Source organism: Ornithodoros turicata, chromosome 6 (assembly GCF_037126465.1).
Source record: "Ornithodoros turicata isolate Travis chromosome 6, ASM3712646v1, whole genome shotgun sequence".
Classification (NCBI taxonomy): Eukaryota; Metazoa; Arthropoda; class Arachnida; order Ixodida; family Argasidae; genus Ornithodoros; species Ornithodoros turicata.
In genome coordinates this window covers 24,758,717-24,777,568 of record NC_088206.1, presented here as the reverse complement: position 1 = coordinate 24,777,568, position 18,852 = coordinate 24,758,717, and the positions used below count along the sequence as shown (strand labels likewise).

General features: G+C 49.0%; 1 protein-coding gene across 1 annotated transcript; it reads left to right on the top strand.

Annotated features, from left to right (window-relative positions):
* Nucleotides 1-8,715: 8,715 nt before the first annotated feature.
* On the top strand, nucleotides 8,716-9,246 carry LOC135398371 (uncharacterized). Its single transcript, XM_064629783.1, has one exon. It carries the CDS (start codon nucleotides 8,716-8,718, stop codon nucleotides 9,244-9,246), a length of 531 nt encoding a protein of 176 aa, XP_064485853.1.
* Nucleotides 9,247-18,852: the final 9,606 nt, after the last annotated feature.

The following is an 18,852-nucleotide window of genomic DNA, read 5'->3' as shown; positions in this document are numbered from 1 at the left end:
CATAAAAAACACGAAGCCCGGCCCGGCCCACGGGCCGGAATCGGTCTTTCGGGTATGCCCAGGCCTGTGCAGTGCTCTAGTAAGCAGTCGTGTGGATGTGCCGAGTTCCGAGCAGCTGCGTAAGGGCCGTGAACAGAGCACTGAAACTGTCGTCTGCGCTCGGTGCTCACGATGGAGGGGCATCCAAACCACGCGATCCATGGTGCGACAAAAACTTCAGCGACTGATTGAGCACCGATGTCGGTCACTGGGACTGCTTCGGGCCACCTCGTAAACCGATCCACGCAGGTTAAGATGTACCTGTATCCTTGAGATGGTGGGAGGGGACCGATGAGAGGGGACCTACGATGTCCACATGGACATGGTCGAATCGGCGCAAGGTGGCAGAAACGGTTGAAGTGGAGTCCGAGTGTGACCTCCGACCTTCGCGCACTGACAAGGGATGGAGGTTTTCACCCAGCGCTGAACGTCCTTGTTCATGCGCGGCCAGGCGTAGCGCTTTTGCTTTTGGGTAGCGCGCACGCCAGGATGGGAAAGGCCGTGCGTTGAGTCGAAGATGGGGAGTCGAAGATGGGCCGACGCAAATTGACGGGAATTAACGGTCGATTAACGCCTGTGTTGGTATCGCAAATGACAGTCGTCAGTGTGGCCGGGTTGGGGACTTTGCGCAGCACCAGTGACGTGTCTTGCGTGGTTAGAAGTTGTTGCAGTTCGGAGTCGCCAGCTTGCGCCGCTGCGATGTCCCAGAGGCCGACGGTGCATGGCGCAGAAATGAATTCGATGCGAGAGAGGGCGTCCGTAGCACTGTTGTCCACACCGTGCACATGACGTATGTCCGTCGTATATTCTGAAATGTATGCCAGACGCCGGACTTCGCGGGCGAGCTGGTCGGTGCGGTTGGTACGAAATACGAATGCGAGGGGCTTATGATCTGTTAAAACATGGAATGTGCTGCCTTCCAGGAAGTATCGGAAATGACGGATTGCTGCATATATGCGTATATGGCCAGAAGCTCTCGACCAAAGACGCTGTAGCGAGTTTGCGCGTCGTTTAGATGGTGGGAAAAGAATGCTATAGGGTGCCAGGCTTGTCGATATGCTGCTGCAAAACTGCTCCCACAGCGGTGCTAGACGCATCTACCATGAGACGGCTTGGGGCGTCGTGCTGGGGCTGGACTAGCATAGCAGTGCCCGCAAGGGCCTGCTCGATATCTGTAAAGGCGACGTCAGCGCACTGCGACCAAGGAACGCTGGACGACGGCTTCGGATTGTTGCGGAGCATGTCCGTGAGTGGCTGAATAATGGCGACACATCTAGCAATGAACCGACAGCGAAAGTTCACCAAGCCAAGAAAGCGACGAAGTTGACGGATCACCGTTGGCTTGGGGAAATCGGTGATGGCCTTCACTTTATGCTCATGAGGGTGGATTCCTTCGGAGCACACGTGATGCTCGAGGATCTCGAGCTCGGAGACTCCTAAAGTACACTTCTTGGCGTTTACTACCAAGCTGCTGGAGGTGCTTCTCATGCTGTTCTTTGGCGGAGCTGAAGATGAGAACATCATCTATGTAGAGCGATTACAAAGTCGAGGCCTTGGACAACTTCGCTGATAAAATGTTGAAACGTTTGAGCAGCATTTCTTAGTCCGAAAGGCATTCGCACAAGCTCAACCAACTCAAAAGGTGTTGTAATTGCTGTCTTGGGTATGTCTTTAGGCTCGACCGGGATTTGGTGGTATGCCCTTACTAGCTATATCTTTGAAAATGTAGTGGCACTGGCAAGGCGTTCCGCGAAGTCATGGAGGTACGGCAGCGGGTATCTGTCGGGGATTGTTCTTGCATTAAAGGGTCTTTGACCAGAAGCTGGAGAGCCTTTTCCGCAGTGACTACCGATAGAATACACAAAAGCAACTTCATATACGAAAATTCATGCCTCAACACCTCGTAGTTTTCGTAAACTCGAATTTTGAACATCGCGGTTCACGCCGACGTTGGCACACCTAGCGCCAAACCAAGAAAACGTACGCATATATAGAAAACTCATCTGGTCATCCCACCGGGATGACGTCAATCGCCCATGCAATCAGCGCGCAGAATGCCGTCACGTGATCGAGCAGTACAACAACAACTTTCAGCAAGAACCAACATTTTTACGCCGATATGCCGTTGTCACAATGTTTGGAAATAAAAAGTATGCATATACTTCGAAATCAACGACCTGTTTTATAACTTTGATAATCCAATTGGCGACTTCCGTGGAAAGAGGAGCTACGAGGCTACCAGCTACGACGACTTTCGGGATCCAGCGCGCTATTTCACTGCGTTAGCGTAGTGTGTGTATTTCCAAGGACAAAAGGCGCCGGGGACAAAAGGCCCAGGGACAAAAGGCGCCGCGTGGAGGCGCCGCTATCGGAACACGGGAGAAGTCCCCGCGTGAGCTAACTGTGGAAGTGGTAGATGCGTTGTTGCTTTTGCGTTTTTCCTAACTTCCTACAACGAAATTATCTGTTGCGATCAATTCCTGCTAAGTTACAGCAGCTGTGATGTGAATTATCGTTTTCTGTTCGACTTAATTCTATGCGGAAAGTTGCTGCAGATCGCTGCGAGTGACATCGACGTATTGTCGTGAGTCTCTGATCTTCGTAACCCTCAACCGTAAATTCTGGCACGGTTTATGTGCATCGTGCCCGGCGGTAAGATGTCCCGTAATTTGTTAAGCGCACAGAGACGTTCCACGATAGATCGCGGACAGTTACTGCGCGCACGACAGCGTAGTAATTGACGCGGTCGGCCGCTCGCGATCACATGGCATATTGCATATGCCTTTTTGTTTGTTGCAATACGGGTATAAAAAATAACAACCCGATAGGGATTCCACTTCTGGACTACTCAGGCACTTCTGGTCATGGTGAAAGATCACGAAAATGCACAAAGCGAAGGGACAATGTACAGTCACTAAATGTACTGCACTTGTTGGCATGCCAGGGGGCAAATCGAGCTCAAAAGCCCAAATGCTTGAGCAATTCTCTTCGAGATTCTATCAGCAAGAGTACTGAGTAGTCAATGGCCCCTTATGCCGCAACCCGAGCTATAATTATCTTCCCTGTTTTTATTTTATTCATCTCATTCGTGGTGGTGCCAGTGTGGTCTCCACAATGTGACCTTCTCATTGATTACGCAGGAGTGAGCCTCATGCTGAAGCATTTGGGTGGCCCCGAAAAGGGCAGTTTTGTGTTCTTGTACTGGGTGGTCTCCCTTGCAAAAAATTTTTTGGACATGCTTTAGAATTCCAATTGAAAAAAGTCAAAAGAGGCAATTGAAATTCGGTAGAATTGCTTTTGAATTTATTTGGAAAAACGTTTGGAACTTCTTTTGACTCCATTTGGTTATTTGGGACGGACTTCCTTCTGACATTTGTCAAAAGAACCTCTTTTGAACTTCTGCAATTGCCATTCAATTGACACTTTTATGACTTCAATTTGTCTTACTGCCATTCATTTCTTGCCATTCATTTGATTTTCTTTTGACATAATGCCCAAATTTACCTCGTTGGCCCATATAGCACCCAGTACCGCTGGTATTCACGACAAACAAGCCATCTCTTAGTGATAATACACATAATTTATTACGGGTGATTATTCCATTTTCGAAAGCATGGACACAACACTCTCCTTGATCTCTCGCAGACTTGTTGTTTTCTTGCATCTGCATGATGCAAAAGAAGTGCAGATTACCATCTTGGTCCACTTCTGGCAGTCCAGCTGCAACTCTTAGAACATGGTTGTTGCTGCCAATGGCACTGCAAAAGTGTGCCACATGAATGTGATGGATCCAGCAAGCCAAATCGCGAGGTTGACACCGCAAACACCTAAGCCGATGTCCAGCTGCATAGAAAAGAGGTATTACACATATTATCCTGCAAACAGTTAACTTCAAATTATATATCTTTCAAGCACACTCTTACGGCTCATCCGCACTTACCAAACGCAAATAAAATATCAAAATCTGAGTTCCGCAGGTGAGACGAACATTACCATTGGTGCTGCTGTAACAGCAGCAGCGTTCTCGTTGGAGGCAGTCTGGATTAGATTATCCATTTGATCCACCGTGTTGGTCATGACTGAAAATAAGTACCTGCTACATGCCTGTCACAACATATGTAAAAAAAAAAAAGCCAGCTTACCACAATGGCATCAGTAGTGAGACTTTGCTTATGTGCAAAGTAGACATTCGTGACAGCCATGAGAAACATGTTGCCGATCATTGTATGTGTGTCAACATACCTAAAGCGTTCAGTGCAGAACGGTTTGATGTCGAGTTGTCGCATGTGATTGCGTCTACCTGCACTCCAGCATTACTGAGGCGGGCGATGCACTGAAGGACCAGCCTTGCAAGAAGAGTGCCAGGTGTCGCTCCAGAGGCACAAAAGGACCCGACGGTTTGTGACCACCTTCCAAGGAAAGGTCGAAATAGGAACACTAGGACATGGTCACCATCTTTTACGCGTTCCTCTGGCCTTGTCTCGCTGCCAAGATCCACTTTGCCAAGAATGGCCATGTCCGTCTGTCGAAGATGGAGCCCCTTGCGTACACTCATCTCGTCGAACATTAAGACACCTGAAATTGGATCATTGTAGCAGTGTTATGAACGTGCAAGTGTTACGATCTAACAACATGACGACAAAAGTCATAAGATAACTTGCCTCTTCGTTCCCTCTCCTGCATTCCTTCCATCTTTTCTCGCAGCAGGTCAAATATGCTTGGGTCAAACCCAAAATCTGCTTTTAGGTTGCGCATGTAGCCGTAAATAAGCCGTGGAGAAGGGAGCGGCAAGTAGTCGTTTTCTCGAAGGAAGACGTACACGGCTGTTGACTTTATCTTCAGGAGGAGGCTATCGTAGACCCATTCAGCAGTGTACCTACATGCATGATGTTATTGCATGGTTTGTGGCTTCTATTTCAATGAACATAAATGAACAACTTGTACCTCATTGCAGATGGGGTCTTTGCACAGGCTTTCTTGAGGCTTTGGTCCAGTATGAGCTTCTGCCTGGTAGAAAGCTTCGCTACTGCAGCAACCTTGTCGTGAGACGAGTGTTTGGTTGCGCAGGACTTCTTCTGTTCCGCTAGCTTCTTCTGAAGCGCCCGCACCTTCTTTAGTGTGGTCCACAGCTTTGTCTTTAAATGCTCAAATTCAGCTTTGGAGCAGATTTCCGTCTCTGTCTGGCATGACTGGTCTGAAATACCAAAATGTCTGTTTTAAAACTAACTGTGTTCACCAAAAGCATGTTCTTACCAGTCATGTTAGATGGATGCTTCGTACCGGCTCGGACGTCGTCGGAATGATCTCCTGCAAAAAGACACCAGGTAGCAGTCAGAACGGGGCCAAGCATGGTTCTTGTTACCGGCTCGCAAGGAAAAGGAAACGAACAAGCTCTTGGCCACATCGCGTACCTGTGTCTGTAACTGCCTGTGTCTCGTCAGTGCCTAGCAGGGAACTCTCAGGTGCAGCAGACGGTGGCGTGGACGCTGTGTCCGTCGTTGGAGTCGACGGCGCACGCTTTCTTTTCACCGGGCCGTTTCCCTGGGCTCGTTGTCTGACGGAGCGGCTTCGCGGTTTCGGCGTGCTCAAGTACGACGGACAGCCATCGAATATGCGCGGTACCACATCTTCCCGAAGCTTTGGTTTGCCACGCTTGTGCAGCACAACCTCGCCGTTGATGATGAACTGGTCATGCCAAACGACGTCGGACTTGTCGAAATGCTTCTCGCAGACACGTGTGTGAGGCGAGTCGAACGTGAACCGCCCACCTTCAATGCGAGGAATGGCACGTTTCCACCTTTCACGCTTGTCGGGATCCGCAGGAAACGCGAACATGGACACCTTGTCACCTCCAGGATACCCAGAACGGCATTTGGTAACACAGCCTGTTTCTGGCATGCTGCTAGCACACAGTTATCGCGTGACAACAGCCGAAACACATGTACTGCAATGGGAGACGCAGGCGTTTCGCTCCCGTGTTCCGATGGCAACGCCACCACGCGGGCGCTTCGGTCCCTGGGCGAAGCTCCCCCATAGAGTTACGGGGGAGCTGCGTGACCAGAAAGCTATCAAGGGACCGTGGTTATATCTTTTGGAACAACGACCAATTTATCGAGGTACAGCCCTTACTTCATTTGACGTGCCTCGGTTGTGTCGTCAAAGCGAGATTATTCGGCGGGCATTCAGTTCCGTACGATACTGCGCGTTCAACCGCAGCGGCAGGTATGGTTGGCAGCGGATTTTGCCAATCGTATTTGAAGAATGCAGACTATGAGACGGACCCCTCAGTTTGAGTACAAAGAACCTCCGCCTACAGCAGTCCGCAGTGCTTTCCTTGAATCTATCTTCCAAGACTGTTGCATCTGGATGTGACGAGGTTAGTGTCTTCTGTATAATTTATATAAACAAAATACAGAAGCCGACACTGAAGATTTTTGTTTAAGTTTAATTTGTACAAGCTTTCGCGTGGAGGTCCACGCTTCCTCAGGTACAAAGTGAAGTGGTGACACACATAAGTATATATAGTATAGACATATACACTGCTGTACAAAGAAAGGGAAGAGGAAAGGAGATATGGTGCCACATGTCTGTGTACAATGAATAGCTGGGCAGACGGATAGGTGACCTCTAACCGTTTAAGAACAGTAAAAGGTGTTGTTGTGAACAAAAAGGCTCGCCAACCCAGTTTGGCGGAAGGGGGGTCAGGAGTATGGGAAACGAGTGGCCCAGAATAGACAAAAGGGAAGGTTACGGATTATCTAACGGAGTACCAGACGATGACTGAAAGTGGGGATTCAAGAATTGTGCACAAATAAATATAGATATATAGCTACTAAATTTACATAAGCGGATATAACGAGCCAGGACTAAGATTCAGACCATTTGGTGTGAGACACTTGAATTGCGAAATTAAGTAGGACTCTCTATTCTTACGTTTAATGTCGGTGCGGAACCCAGATTCTAGCAATATAATTTGCAAATCAGTTTCAAAATCGTGATTAGGTTGATTGAAGTGAATGGCGACAGGAGTTTGGCGGGCATTTAGGATATCAAATTTGTGGCCATAAAATCTTTGTCTCATTGTGTTGGAGGTTTCACCGATGTATTGTGAATTGCACTTGCCGCAGAATATCAAGTAACAAATATTGGGTGAATTACAGTGGAGTGAATGACGAATTTTCAAACAGAAGTCACCCAAAGTGCTACGGGCAATGGTGGACGGCGCGATAAATTTACAGGTCTGGCACCGTGTACTACCACAGGGATAACAACCCGGCGAGCGCTTCATCGTGCATGATGACGTGAGGATGTCACGCAAATTTTTCGATCTACGGAATGCTACTAATGGGGGAGTGGGAAAAATTCCCTTTAATTGCTCGTCAGCATGTAATATATTCAGGTGGCGTCTAAGAATGGAATTGGTATTGACAAGTGATTTATGATATGTGGTGGATAAAACTACATTACTTAAGTCCTCTTTGCGTTTCGGGGTGAATAAGGACTCCCTGGATAGGCTAGATGATTTGGCAAACGAGTCATGGATGAGTTCAAATGGGTAATTTCTTTTTTCGAAATCAGATACCATTTGCTGAGCATGTTTTACCAAATCAGTCTGATCTGAGCAGATTCGTTTCAGGCGCAAGAACTGACCATATGGAATACTCCTTTTCTGGTGATTGGGATGATAGCTTTCATAGTGGAGATACTGGCGCTTGTCCGTTGGTTTCTTGTATAGTTCAGTGGTCAGCCTACCAGATTTACATGACACTGTCACATCAAGGAAGTTGATGGATGACCTTGAATAGTTACAGGTAAATTTAATTTTGCTATGCAGAGAATTGAAGTGATCAAAAAATGACTGCAGAGATGCCTCATCACCAGACCAGAGGATAAAAATGTCGTCGATGAACCTGAGATATATAAGTGGCTTAAGGGGGAAAGAATTGAGGGCTGAGTTTTCAAAACGACCCATGAATAAATTGGCATAATTAGGTGAAACCCGGGAGCCCATGGCAGCGCCATGAATTTGGACAAAGTGTTGATCGTTGAATACGAAGTTATTACAGCTAAGAACTAGTTCTAAAAGGGGGATGATAGCGGGCATGGGAAGAATATCGGAAGGGTGGGAATTAAGGAAGTGTTCAACGGCAGAGAGACCTTCGTCATTGGGAATGTTAGTGTATAGCGAAACGACATCCATTGTTGCCAACAAAATGTCAGTATGGTTACTGAAATGGTCATGGACAGCGTTAATTTTGGAAAGGAAATCGTTTGTGTCTTTGACAAAGGATGGGAGAAGGGGTGGGATGTGTTTGATGCAGTGGTCAGCAACTAAGGATAATTTCTCTGTCGGTGTGTTTATTCCTGAAATAATGGGTCTCCCAGGGTTATTGGGTTTATGAACTTTGATCAAAAGATAAAAATTACCTGGTGTGACGTTCTTAGGACGCAAGAATTTGGAAATATGGGACGGGATAAGTTTACTAGTGACGAGTTTGTAGCAGCCCGCATCGCCATCGTTAAGCCGCGGCCTGCACGCTGCACGTTTTTCCACTTTCGTTTTGGTGGCAACCGCCACTGGAATAAACCCTCAGTTCTTTCCCGCAAATTGTGGTGTGAACACCTTGTTTACTTCGCTCCACAATTTCTGGTGACCCGGAGAAGAACACCGCTGCTATGAACCCTGCTGGCGACCAGCAACACCCTCCGCCTGGCGCAACCGCCCCCGCTGCTGCTGCGATGCCTCCCATGTCCCACGTCGCTGTTCGATTGCCGCCATTTTGGCATCGAGGACCCCACATCTGGTTCCAGCAGGTCGAAGCCCAGTTCCTGCTCGCTGGAATTACTTCCCAACTCACCAAGTACCGGCACATCGTCTCTTCCCTACCACCAGAGATAGCCATGGACGTTGCCGACTTAATAGCAAGCCCTCCACCTCAGACACCCTACGACCAGTTGCGCACTGCTGTTCTCCAGCGGACTATGATGTCAGAGCGGAAGCGCCTGCAGCAGCTCTTGAATGCCGAAGAACTCGGTGACCGACGACCTTCGCAGCTACTTCGCGCCATGCAGGCTCTCCTGGCGGATCGCTCAGCCTCTTTCGACGAAGCACTGCTTCGCGAGCTATTTTTGCAACGGCTACCCCCAACCGTACAGATGGTTCTCACTACAGCCGCCAGCTTGCCACTTTGTGACTTGGCTTTGTGACTTGGCTTGTGACTTGGCAGCTTGACTTTGTGACTTGCCGACAAGGTCATGGAGGTCGCTTCCCCTGCAGCAAGCATAAGCGCCGTCGGCCATAACCACCCTACTTCCTCTTCAGGCCTTCTGCAGCAGGGCACGGTGCCGCCGCTTTCACCTGCCGCTTTTGCGAGTACGAGCGACATGGCTGCCGTGAGAGCGGATATCCAACGCCTCTCCGAGACTGTCGCTGCCCTGCGCTACCCCGATAGCCGTCGCCGGTCTCCCAGAAGATCCAGCCGCTCCCGTCGTTTCCGCCACCCTCCGTGAAGACAAGACGGCCGAAGCCAGTCTCCGTGCGACGACTCCAACCCACCACCTTGTTGGTACCATGAGCGCCTCGGCGACGCCGCTCAGCGATGTACGCGCCCTTGCGGCTGGCCGGGAAACTCATCCGGGAACCGTTGATGGCGGCCGGCGTTTCCCCTCCTCAAGCTGCAAGTCGCCTATTCTTCGTTGTCGACCGTTCCACCAAAACTAGGTTCCTTGTCGACACCGGGGCCGCTGTTAGCGTCTTGCCCGCATCCCTTAATGAGCGGCGTCGTGAGCCGCTGTTTCACTTGATGGCCGTTAATAACACTACCATACCTGTCTCCAAAGAACAGCTCCTCAACGTTAACCTCGGTTTACGAAGAGTCTTCCCCTGGGTGTTTCTCGTCGCTAGCGTCTCACAGCCGATACTCGGCGCGGATTTTCTTCATCACTTCGGCCTTTCTGTGAACGTTTCCCGCCGTCTTCTCGTCGATGACAACACCCACCTTCACGTCCACGCCATATCTGCCGCACAACCTTGTCGCGACCTCTGCGGAACATCCCTTCCAGCCGTTCCTGCTCCCTATGCTGCACTTCTCCTCGAGTACCGATCGCTCACGCAGTCTCCGGACTGGACGAAGCCCGTGAGCCACGAGGTTGTGCACCACATAGTGACGAACGGCCCACCAGTGTTCTCTCGACCACGCCCCTTGGCACCTGAGAAAATGAAGATTGCCAGGGCCGAGTTTCAGCACATGCTGGAGATCGGCATCGCTCGCCCTTCTTCCGCCAACTGGTCCTCGGCTCTCCATATGGTCCCCAAAAAGACCGGGCACTGGAGGCCTTGTGGTGACTATCGCGCCCTAAACCTAGTTACCATTCCTGACCGCTATCCCCTCCCGCGTCTTCAAGACTTCACCGGCAACCTCCACGGCATGAGAACCTTTTCGAAAATTGACCTTACGAGGGCCTACCATCAGATACCCGTCGCCGCCGAAGACGTGCCGAAAACGGCCATTACCACCCCGTTCGGCCTTTTCGAATTCGTCCGCATGCCGTTCGGCCTTCGGAACGCCGCCCAAACATTTCAAAGGTTCATAGACACCGTTACCAGAGGCCTGCCGTTCATAGCGATACATAGACGATATCCTTGTTGCCAGTCGAGACCCTGCCGAGCACATCGAACACCTCCGGCTCCTTTTCTCACGGCTTGCTGCACACGGGATCATCGTCAACGTCGCGAAGTGCGAGTTCGGAGTACCATCTCTAGAGTTCCTCGGTCACACTGTCTCTGCCGAGGGCATATCTCCGCTTCCGCAGAAGATCGCCGCCATCCTCGATTTTCCTCAACCTCAGTCCGTGCGCCAGCTCCGGCGTTTCTTAGGACTCGTCAACTTTTATCGGCGATTCGTCCCACACTGTGCCCACACGCTGCGCCCCCTCGAAGAAATGCTGTCCCAAGACCACGTTTCCCGCGGTCGCAAGAGCCGCAAGCGGAAGTCCCGGGACACTTCCTTCCCGCTCTCTTGGACCGACGCTGCTTCTGACGCCTTCACGTCCATCAAGTCGCTGCTGTCATCGGTAACCCTTCTGGCCCATCCCACGCCCGATGCAGCCACCGCACTTATGGTCGACGCCTCCGCAACAGCTGTCGGCGCCGTGCTGCAGCAGCACGTCGGAACAGGCTGGCGACCTCTTGCTTTCTTCTCAAAGGCCCTGAAGCCCGCGGAGACGCGGTATAGCACTTTCGGCAGGGAGCTCTTAGCCGCTTACCTCGCAGTCAAGCACTTCCGGTACTTCCTGGAAGGCCGGGATTTCACCATTCTAACTGATCATAAGCCGTTGACATACGCCCTGCGATCGGCCAGCAGCCGCTATTCTCCTCGTGAGACGCGCCACCTCGCTTTTCTAGCCGAATTTACCTCTCGCATTGAGCACGTCTCCGGATCGGAAAATGGTCCAGCAGACGCCCTGAGTCGCGTAGCCACCGTCCAGACGCTATCGTCAGAAGCTCTAGACCGCGCCCAGCACAATGACCCCGAGCTTGAGGCCCTGCGTAGCTCGACAACATCTCTGCGTCTTGACGACTTTCCCGTTCCCCGCACAGACCTTCTACTCTCCTGTGACACCAGCACCACTCCACCTCGTCCTTACGTGCCACCCGACCTCCGCCGCGCAGTTTTCGACTCACTACATGGCCTATCGCACCCAGGAGCGCGCCCAACACAGCGACTGATTGCTACCCGCGCAGATATCCGATCTTGGGTAGCCGCCTGTTCCGCGTGTCAAAGGTCAAAGATCACGCGGCACACGTCTGCACCACTGGGACGTTTCCTGCCCCCGGACTCCCGCTTCGAACATGTCCACATTGATATAGTCGGACCCCTCCCCATCTCTGCTGGACATCGATACCTCCTAACTGCCATCGATCGTTTTACCAGATGGCCAGAAGCGGCCCCCATGTCCGACGCCACCGCCGCCACTGTCGCCTCGACCTTCCTTTCGACCTGGGTTGCCCGTTTCGGAGCCCCAGCTGTCGTCACCACGGACCGTGGCGCCCAGTTCGAAGCGAGGCTTTTTGCCGCTTTCCTCCAACTCCTGGGCACGCGACGGATTCGCACCACATCCTACCATCCGGCCTCTAACGGTATGGTAGAACGCCTGCATCGCCAGTTAAAGGGTGCCATCATGGCCCACGAGGACACCGCCCACTGGTCATCTGTCTTGCCCGTCGTCCTCCTCGGCATCCGCGCATCCGTCAAGGCTGACCTCGGCTGCAGCGCGGCCGAACTGGTGTACGGCACTACCCTCAGGCTCCCGGCTGACTTCTTTGACGTAACAGAGGTCTCCACTCCCCCCGGAACTTACGTCGACACCCTTCGTCGCGCTTTCGCAAACGTCCGTCCTGCCTCACCTCGTGATCCCTCGCCCAGATCCTCCTTTGTCCCCCAGCAGCTGTCTTCTGCCTCGCATGTCTTCATGCGCCGTGACAGGATCCGCCGCCCGCTTGAGCAACCTTACACCGGCCCTCACCCCGTTCTACGGCGTTCGGACAAGTTTTTTACCATCTCGGTTGATGGCAAAACAGAAACCGTGAGCCTGGACAGACTCAAGCCAGCCTTTGTGGAGCCACCCGAGCCCCCAGTAGCCCTCCCGCCTCCCTTCCCCACTCAGCCTTCCCTGAGCGCCACCAGACATGTCACTTGGGCTGACCGCTCCTCTCGGACTCTGGGGGGGAGGCAGTGTAGCAGCCCGCATCGCCATCGTTAAGCCGCGGCCTGCACGCTGCACGTTTTTCCACTTTCGTTTTGGTGGCAACCGCCACTGGAATAAACCCTCGGTTCTTTCCTGCAAATTGTGGTGTGAACACCTTGTTTACTTCGCTCCACAATTTCGTCAATTTTCTTATTAATAAGAAGACAAAAGGAAGGGGTTGGATCCTGATCGATAGCTCTGTAGAATGAGCGGTCACTCAACTGCCTGTCTGCTTCCGCGATGTAGTCGGATGTATTGAGAACAACTATACCGCCACCCTTGTCCGCTGGTCTGATAATAATGTCATTACGGGCTTTAAGATTTCGTAGCGCTATTTTCTCACAATTAGACAAGTTATCAGTGTGTACAATAGATTTCGAATGATTTGTCTTGATATCCTTGTGAACGGCCTTGATGTAATTGTCAATAAGGGGGCTAGTTCTAGAGGAGTCCGGCGTCCAGCTAGAGGGGTTTCGGAAGGGCGCAGCATCTGAGCTAGGTTTATCGTGAAAGAAGGTTTTCAGGTGCATTCTCCTACCTAAGTTGTGCAGATCGTGCAGAATTTCAAATTCATCAATATTACGCTCCGTAGGTACAAAACTGAGACCTTTTGAGAGAACACCAAGTTCAGCTTCGTCGAGGGTCACATCAGAAAGATTAAAGACGGTGTTATGGCCAGCCTTCGTGGAAGATGGTTCAGAATTTATCAAGTCACAAATGCCATGCGCTAAAATGGGAGATAGAATAAGATTATCACGTTTCGATTTTTTTGTTTTGATTTCGTGAATTTTCTTCAGCTTATTGGCAGTGAATTCAGAGAGATTAAGAACTTCATGTTGAGAGAGTTGGTTCGCAAGCTGTTTGAGCTGGTTATCAATATCTTTCAAGACGTAAGAACTTTCCTGTCTGAGAATTTTAACTAGTTGGAGCGACGCATTATTGAGAGCGGTAGCCCACTTCGTAGAGCTCAAGGGGGAATGGAACTTAAAAGACGGCGTGATGGACAATGATAAACCTTTGGGAATTATACGTTGAGATATACAATCTGTATAAAAACTAAAATTAGACAGGAATCTAGCTTTCCTAGCCAAAAGTTTACGCGCTTTCAAGAAGGGCACTGAATGACGTTCATTGTTCTGTACAAGTCATTGTGTCCGGCCGGACCTGCGTTGTCTAGACTGCTTACGTGTTGTCATAGTGAAGCGACGGCCAACTCTCCTCTGTGCCCCGGCTGGAGGAGAAGAGCGTACTTGAGCAGACGCACCACGCGAAGTAGAAAAAGTCCTTGGTGAAGAACCCACGTTCGCACAGTCAGACACCCCTGGAGATGCATCGGGGTGAAGTGGGGATCGCAGGTGGACTCCGGCACTATGGTTAACACACTCCGCAGGAGAGAAGCTGATTACGTTGTCAGCGGCTGGAGAAGAGGCCGGGGGACTGTTGATGGGTGAAGCTGGAGCTTGTGGAGAAGAGGTCTTGGGCAGAAGGGTTGTAGGAACCAACGCAGGATGGGAAGCAGAAGGGGCTGGTTGGTCGTTGCACGAGTTAAGTGGAGCAAGAACGTCGGCATAGCGCGCAGTCGTGGCGTCGGTTGTAGAAGTGGATGGTCTCTGATCGACGGGGAAGGGGGGGAAATCTTCCAGACGCAGCTCAAAGGGGGAAGACGTCACAGCTGGGGGTGGGAGGTCTTGCAAGATGTGCGTGAGGATGCAGTTACGGTAGTGGGAAGCCAAACACCTCGCGCCCCGAAGGTTCAAGTGGTGGCCGTCCAGAGCCAGGAAATTCCAAGGTGACTGGTCCATCCGCAAGTGCTGGATGCTTCCCACTCCGGAGTTTAGCAAGGATAAGTACCAGAAATGGTGGTTGAGGAGACTGATGTTGCGGTTCACATTCCGTAGGAACTGGCTCTGGTCACGGGTTGTGTAGAAGGATGGTAATCTAGGTGGAACACTGGAGAATACAACCAGCGTTTGCGGTCGTGAAGATCGGATGTGCGACAATAGGCAATCAATTCTCTCAATGGTCGTAGCGATAGGTTCTGTGGCCACGTCGATAGAGCAAATTTGCAATATAATCGCCGAAAAGTCACCAGGGAGATCATCCACCATTTTCAGGAAATCCAAAATTCTTCCGCCACTCACCGACTTGATGTAGATGTTGGTTGAACTCAAAAACTGTGGCACCAATTTGATAAGAGAGTTGCCGATTATGGCAATGCGTGATGAAATCTCCAGTGTCGCAGGACGAGACATGGTAAGTAACAGATGCGTATACGAAGAGGGGAGTCAAGTCCTGTAGATCACATAAACAAAATACAGAAGCCGACACTGAAGATTTTTGTTTAAGTTTAATTTGTACAAGCTTTCGCGTGGAGGTCCACGCTTCCTCAAGTACAAAGTGAAGTGGTGACACACATAAGTATATATAGTATAGACATATACACTGCTGTACAAAGAAAGGGAAGAGGAAAGGAGATATGGTGCCACATGTCTGTGTACAATGAATAGCTGGGCAGACGGATATGTGACCTCTAACCGTTTAAGAACAGTAAAAGGTGTTGTTGTGAACAAAAAGGCTCGCCAACCCAGTTTGGCGGAAGGGGGGTCAGGAGTATGGGAAACGAGTGGCCCAGAATAGACAAAAGGGAAGGTTACGGATTATCTAACGGAGTACCAGACGATGACTTAAAAAGTGGGGATTCAAGAATTGTGCACAAATTTTTCTGACTGATTTTTCAAACTGATTTCGAAAAAAGAAATTACCCATTTGAACTCATCCATGACTCGTTTGCCAAATCATCTAGCCTATCCAGGGAGTCCTTATTCACCCCGAAACGCAAAGAGGACTTAAGTAATGTAGTTTTATCCACCACATATCATAAATCACTTGTCAATACCAATTCCATTCTTAGACGCCACCTCAATATATTACATGCTGACGAGCAATTAAAGGAAATTTTTCCCACTCCCCCATTAGTAGCATTCCGTAGATCGAAAAATTTGCGTGACATCCTCACGTCATCATGCACGATGAAGCGCTCGCCGGGTTGTTATCCCTGTGGTAGTACACGGTGCCAGACCTGTAAATTTATCGCGCCGTCCACCATTGCCCGTAGCACTTTGGGTGACTTCTGTTTGAAAATTCGTCATTCACTCCACTGTAATTCATCCAATATTTGTTACTTGATATTCTGCGGCAAGTGCAATTCACAATACATCGGTGAAACCTCCAACACAATGAGACAAAGATTTTATGGCCACAAATTTGATATCCTAAATGCCCGCCAAACTCCTGTCGCCATTCACTTCAATCAACCTAATCACGATTTTGAAACTGATTTGAAAATTATATTGCTAGAATCTGGGTTCCGCACCGACATTAAACGTAAGAATAGAGAGTCCTACTTAATTTCGCAATTCAAGTGTCTCACACCAAATGGTCTGAATCTTAGTCCTGGCTCGTTATATCCGCTTATGTAAATTTAGTAGCTATATATCTATATTTATTTGTGCACAATTCTTGAATCCCCACTTTCAGTCATCGTCTGGTACTCCGTTAGATAATCCGTAACCTTCCCTTTTGTCTATTCTGGGCCACTCGTTTCCCATACTCCTGACCCCCCTTCCGCCAAACTGGGTTGGCGAGCCTTTTTGTTCACAACAACACCTTTTACTGTTCTTAAACGGTTAGAGGTCACCTATCCGTCTGCCCAGCTATTCATTGTACACAGACATGTGGCACCATATCTCCTTTCCTCTTCCCTTTCTTTGTACAGCAGTGTATATGTCTATACTATATATACTTATGTGTGTCACCACTTCACTTTGTACCTGAGGAAGCGTGGACCTCCACGCGAAAGCTTGTACAAATTAAACGTAAACAAAAATCTTCAGTGTCGGCTTCTGTATTTTGTTTATGTGATCTACAGGACTTGACTCCCCTCTTCGTATACGCATCTGTATAATTTGTACAGTGATTACTCTCCTTGTGGGAATTACGTTGTGGCATGCAGATGTTAGGAGACCATTTACGCAACAAAGCAAAATACGGATTAAAGAAAATTGAAGTTTACGCACTAAATCAAAAGATTACTGTACAATTCCGAGTGTTGTTGAATGCAGCCATGCCAATTGCAACATTCATGCAGTATAGCAGTATGCAGCCATGCAGTAAGCAACATTCACAGTACGTAAAATGAAGCTGTGTATTCCGCATCTAGATGTAACATTATAATTGTCACAGCGGTGTGCACCAATGTAGTTCATGACTTCCTTGGACAAGATGTGGAACCAAATGTTGGAAATACAAGGCAGGGATCAGGTACAAGTTTTCTTCTATTTGTTTTCCTTATAATATGCAGCATACTGCACATAGTAAAGAAGGGTTCTGGGTTCTAAACCAACGCAGTTGAAATCCTTAGTTTACCCCAAGCTGTACTATTGTTGTCTAATCTGGGGAAACACCACAGAGGGCAACTACGATAAAATTGCAGTGCACAAAAAAAAAAGAAAGAAAGCCTGGTATACGACAACCATGTCTACAGGTTGTCTACAGGTGCAATGTGCTGGACCCTCGTTGCAAAGAGGCCCACCAGGGGTGCCACTACAATCCATCCATCCAGCCCCTCAGCTCCTTCAACACATGCAAAATACAGTAGACAAAGCGTTCACTTGGAAATCAAACATTTACACAAAATTGCCTTGAAAATTCAGGATCTTTTAGCGCCATCCCAAACACTTGCCATTACAGTATGAAATCTATCACTGTACCACCTTACAAGGTTCCACTGCTACGGACCAACTACGGAAATCAGCAGAGACTGTTCTACTTCCGAACAAATTTTTTCAGCTGATTGGAAATGGCCTTCCTGTGTCCAGTTTCAAAACAGAGTTACACAAACTTGTTGAAGTGTTATTAGAGACAGGCCACTCTGTTATGTATTTTTGTGTGTGTGTGTGTGAAAATGTGGACAGCTCGGTGCAATTGTGTATTTTATTTATGTGGTTGTGATTTGCTGTATGCTCGTAGTGGTAATATCTCAGTTATCGCATTTATATGGCTTTTTTTTAACAATGTTAGGGTGATGACTTCATGGAAGTGGAAGGAACAGGAGAGGAAGACATCTGGCAATGGTCATGACAGTTGTCCGTCAGGTACGAGATCAATTTCTTTTATAAATGTGGCATATAGAGTGAAGTTGTTACTAACAAAAAAACAAAAAGTTTTTTGTTCCTTTTAAAGGAATCTACAGGAGGTGAGCACGCGTAAGGAATTGACATATCTCAATACAACTTAGACCTGCCTGTTGCACATGAGATGTGTGACTCTACTTACACACACAAGCTTCTGTAGGTTCGATGCATGTATATTTTGAAACATGAAAGACAGAGTGCTAAAAATATATCTGAGGTGAAAAATTGAGCAGTTCACTGCAGTAATTCTATCGATTTATTTTCAGCATTTTGGGAAAAATATAGTGATGGCAAGATTACCTGTGTTGTACTGCCAGACCATCCGCTATTGGAGTTCCATGTCCCAGTTATTATATATAATAGCTGTTTGAGGTTATTGCATATTTATTATGCGAGTTTTGTGCCTGTGAGTTCCTGCAAATGTGCTCTGTGGTGATCACACTGGACAGAGAGCTATGCCTGTATAATAAGAGTGACTAATGTTCTCCTTCCCATAAACCGATACCTAGGGTACATCTGCACCCTTGGAAGTCACTGGAGAGGCGTGTTCGCTTAGCTCAATTGGTAAGGGCCCTGGATCGGTAATACAGAAGATGTGGGTCCAAGTCCTACTACTGGCTAACCTTTCCAGTGACTGCCTTCTTTCATCATTCATTTCTTAGGCACTTGATGCTTTGTATGTATTTGCCTTTTCTATGTGTTCCAGTCTCAGAACATCAACTGCCATGTTCAAAATAACTGGAATATGCCTCTGCAACCTGGAACCCATCCCAACATCTCTCTAGAATTTGTACAGAACCGCACGGGTTGTTGCTCGTGATTATCATCCTTTTTCCAGCGTCTCAGCCATTAAAGCCAAACTCTTTCTTACTCC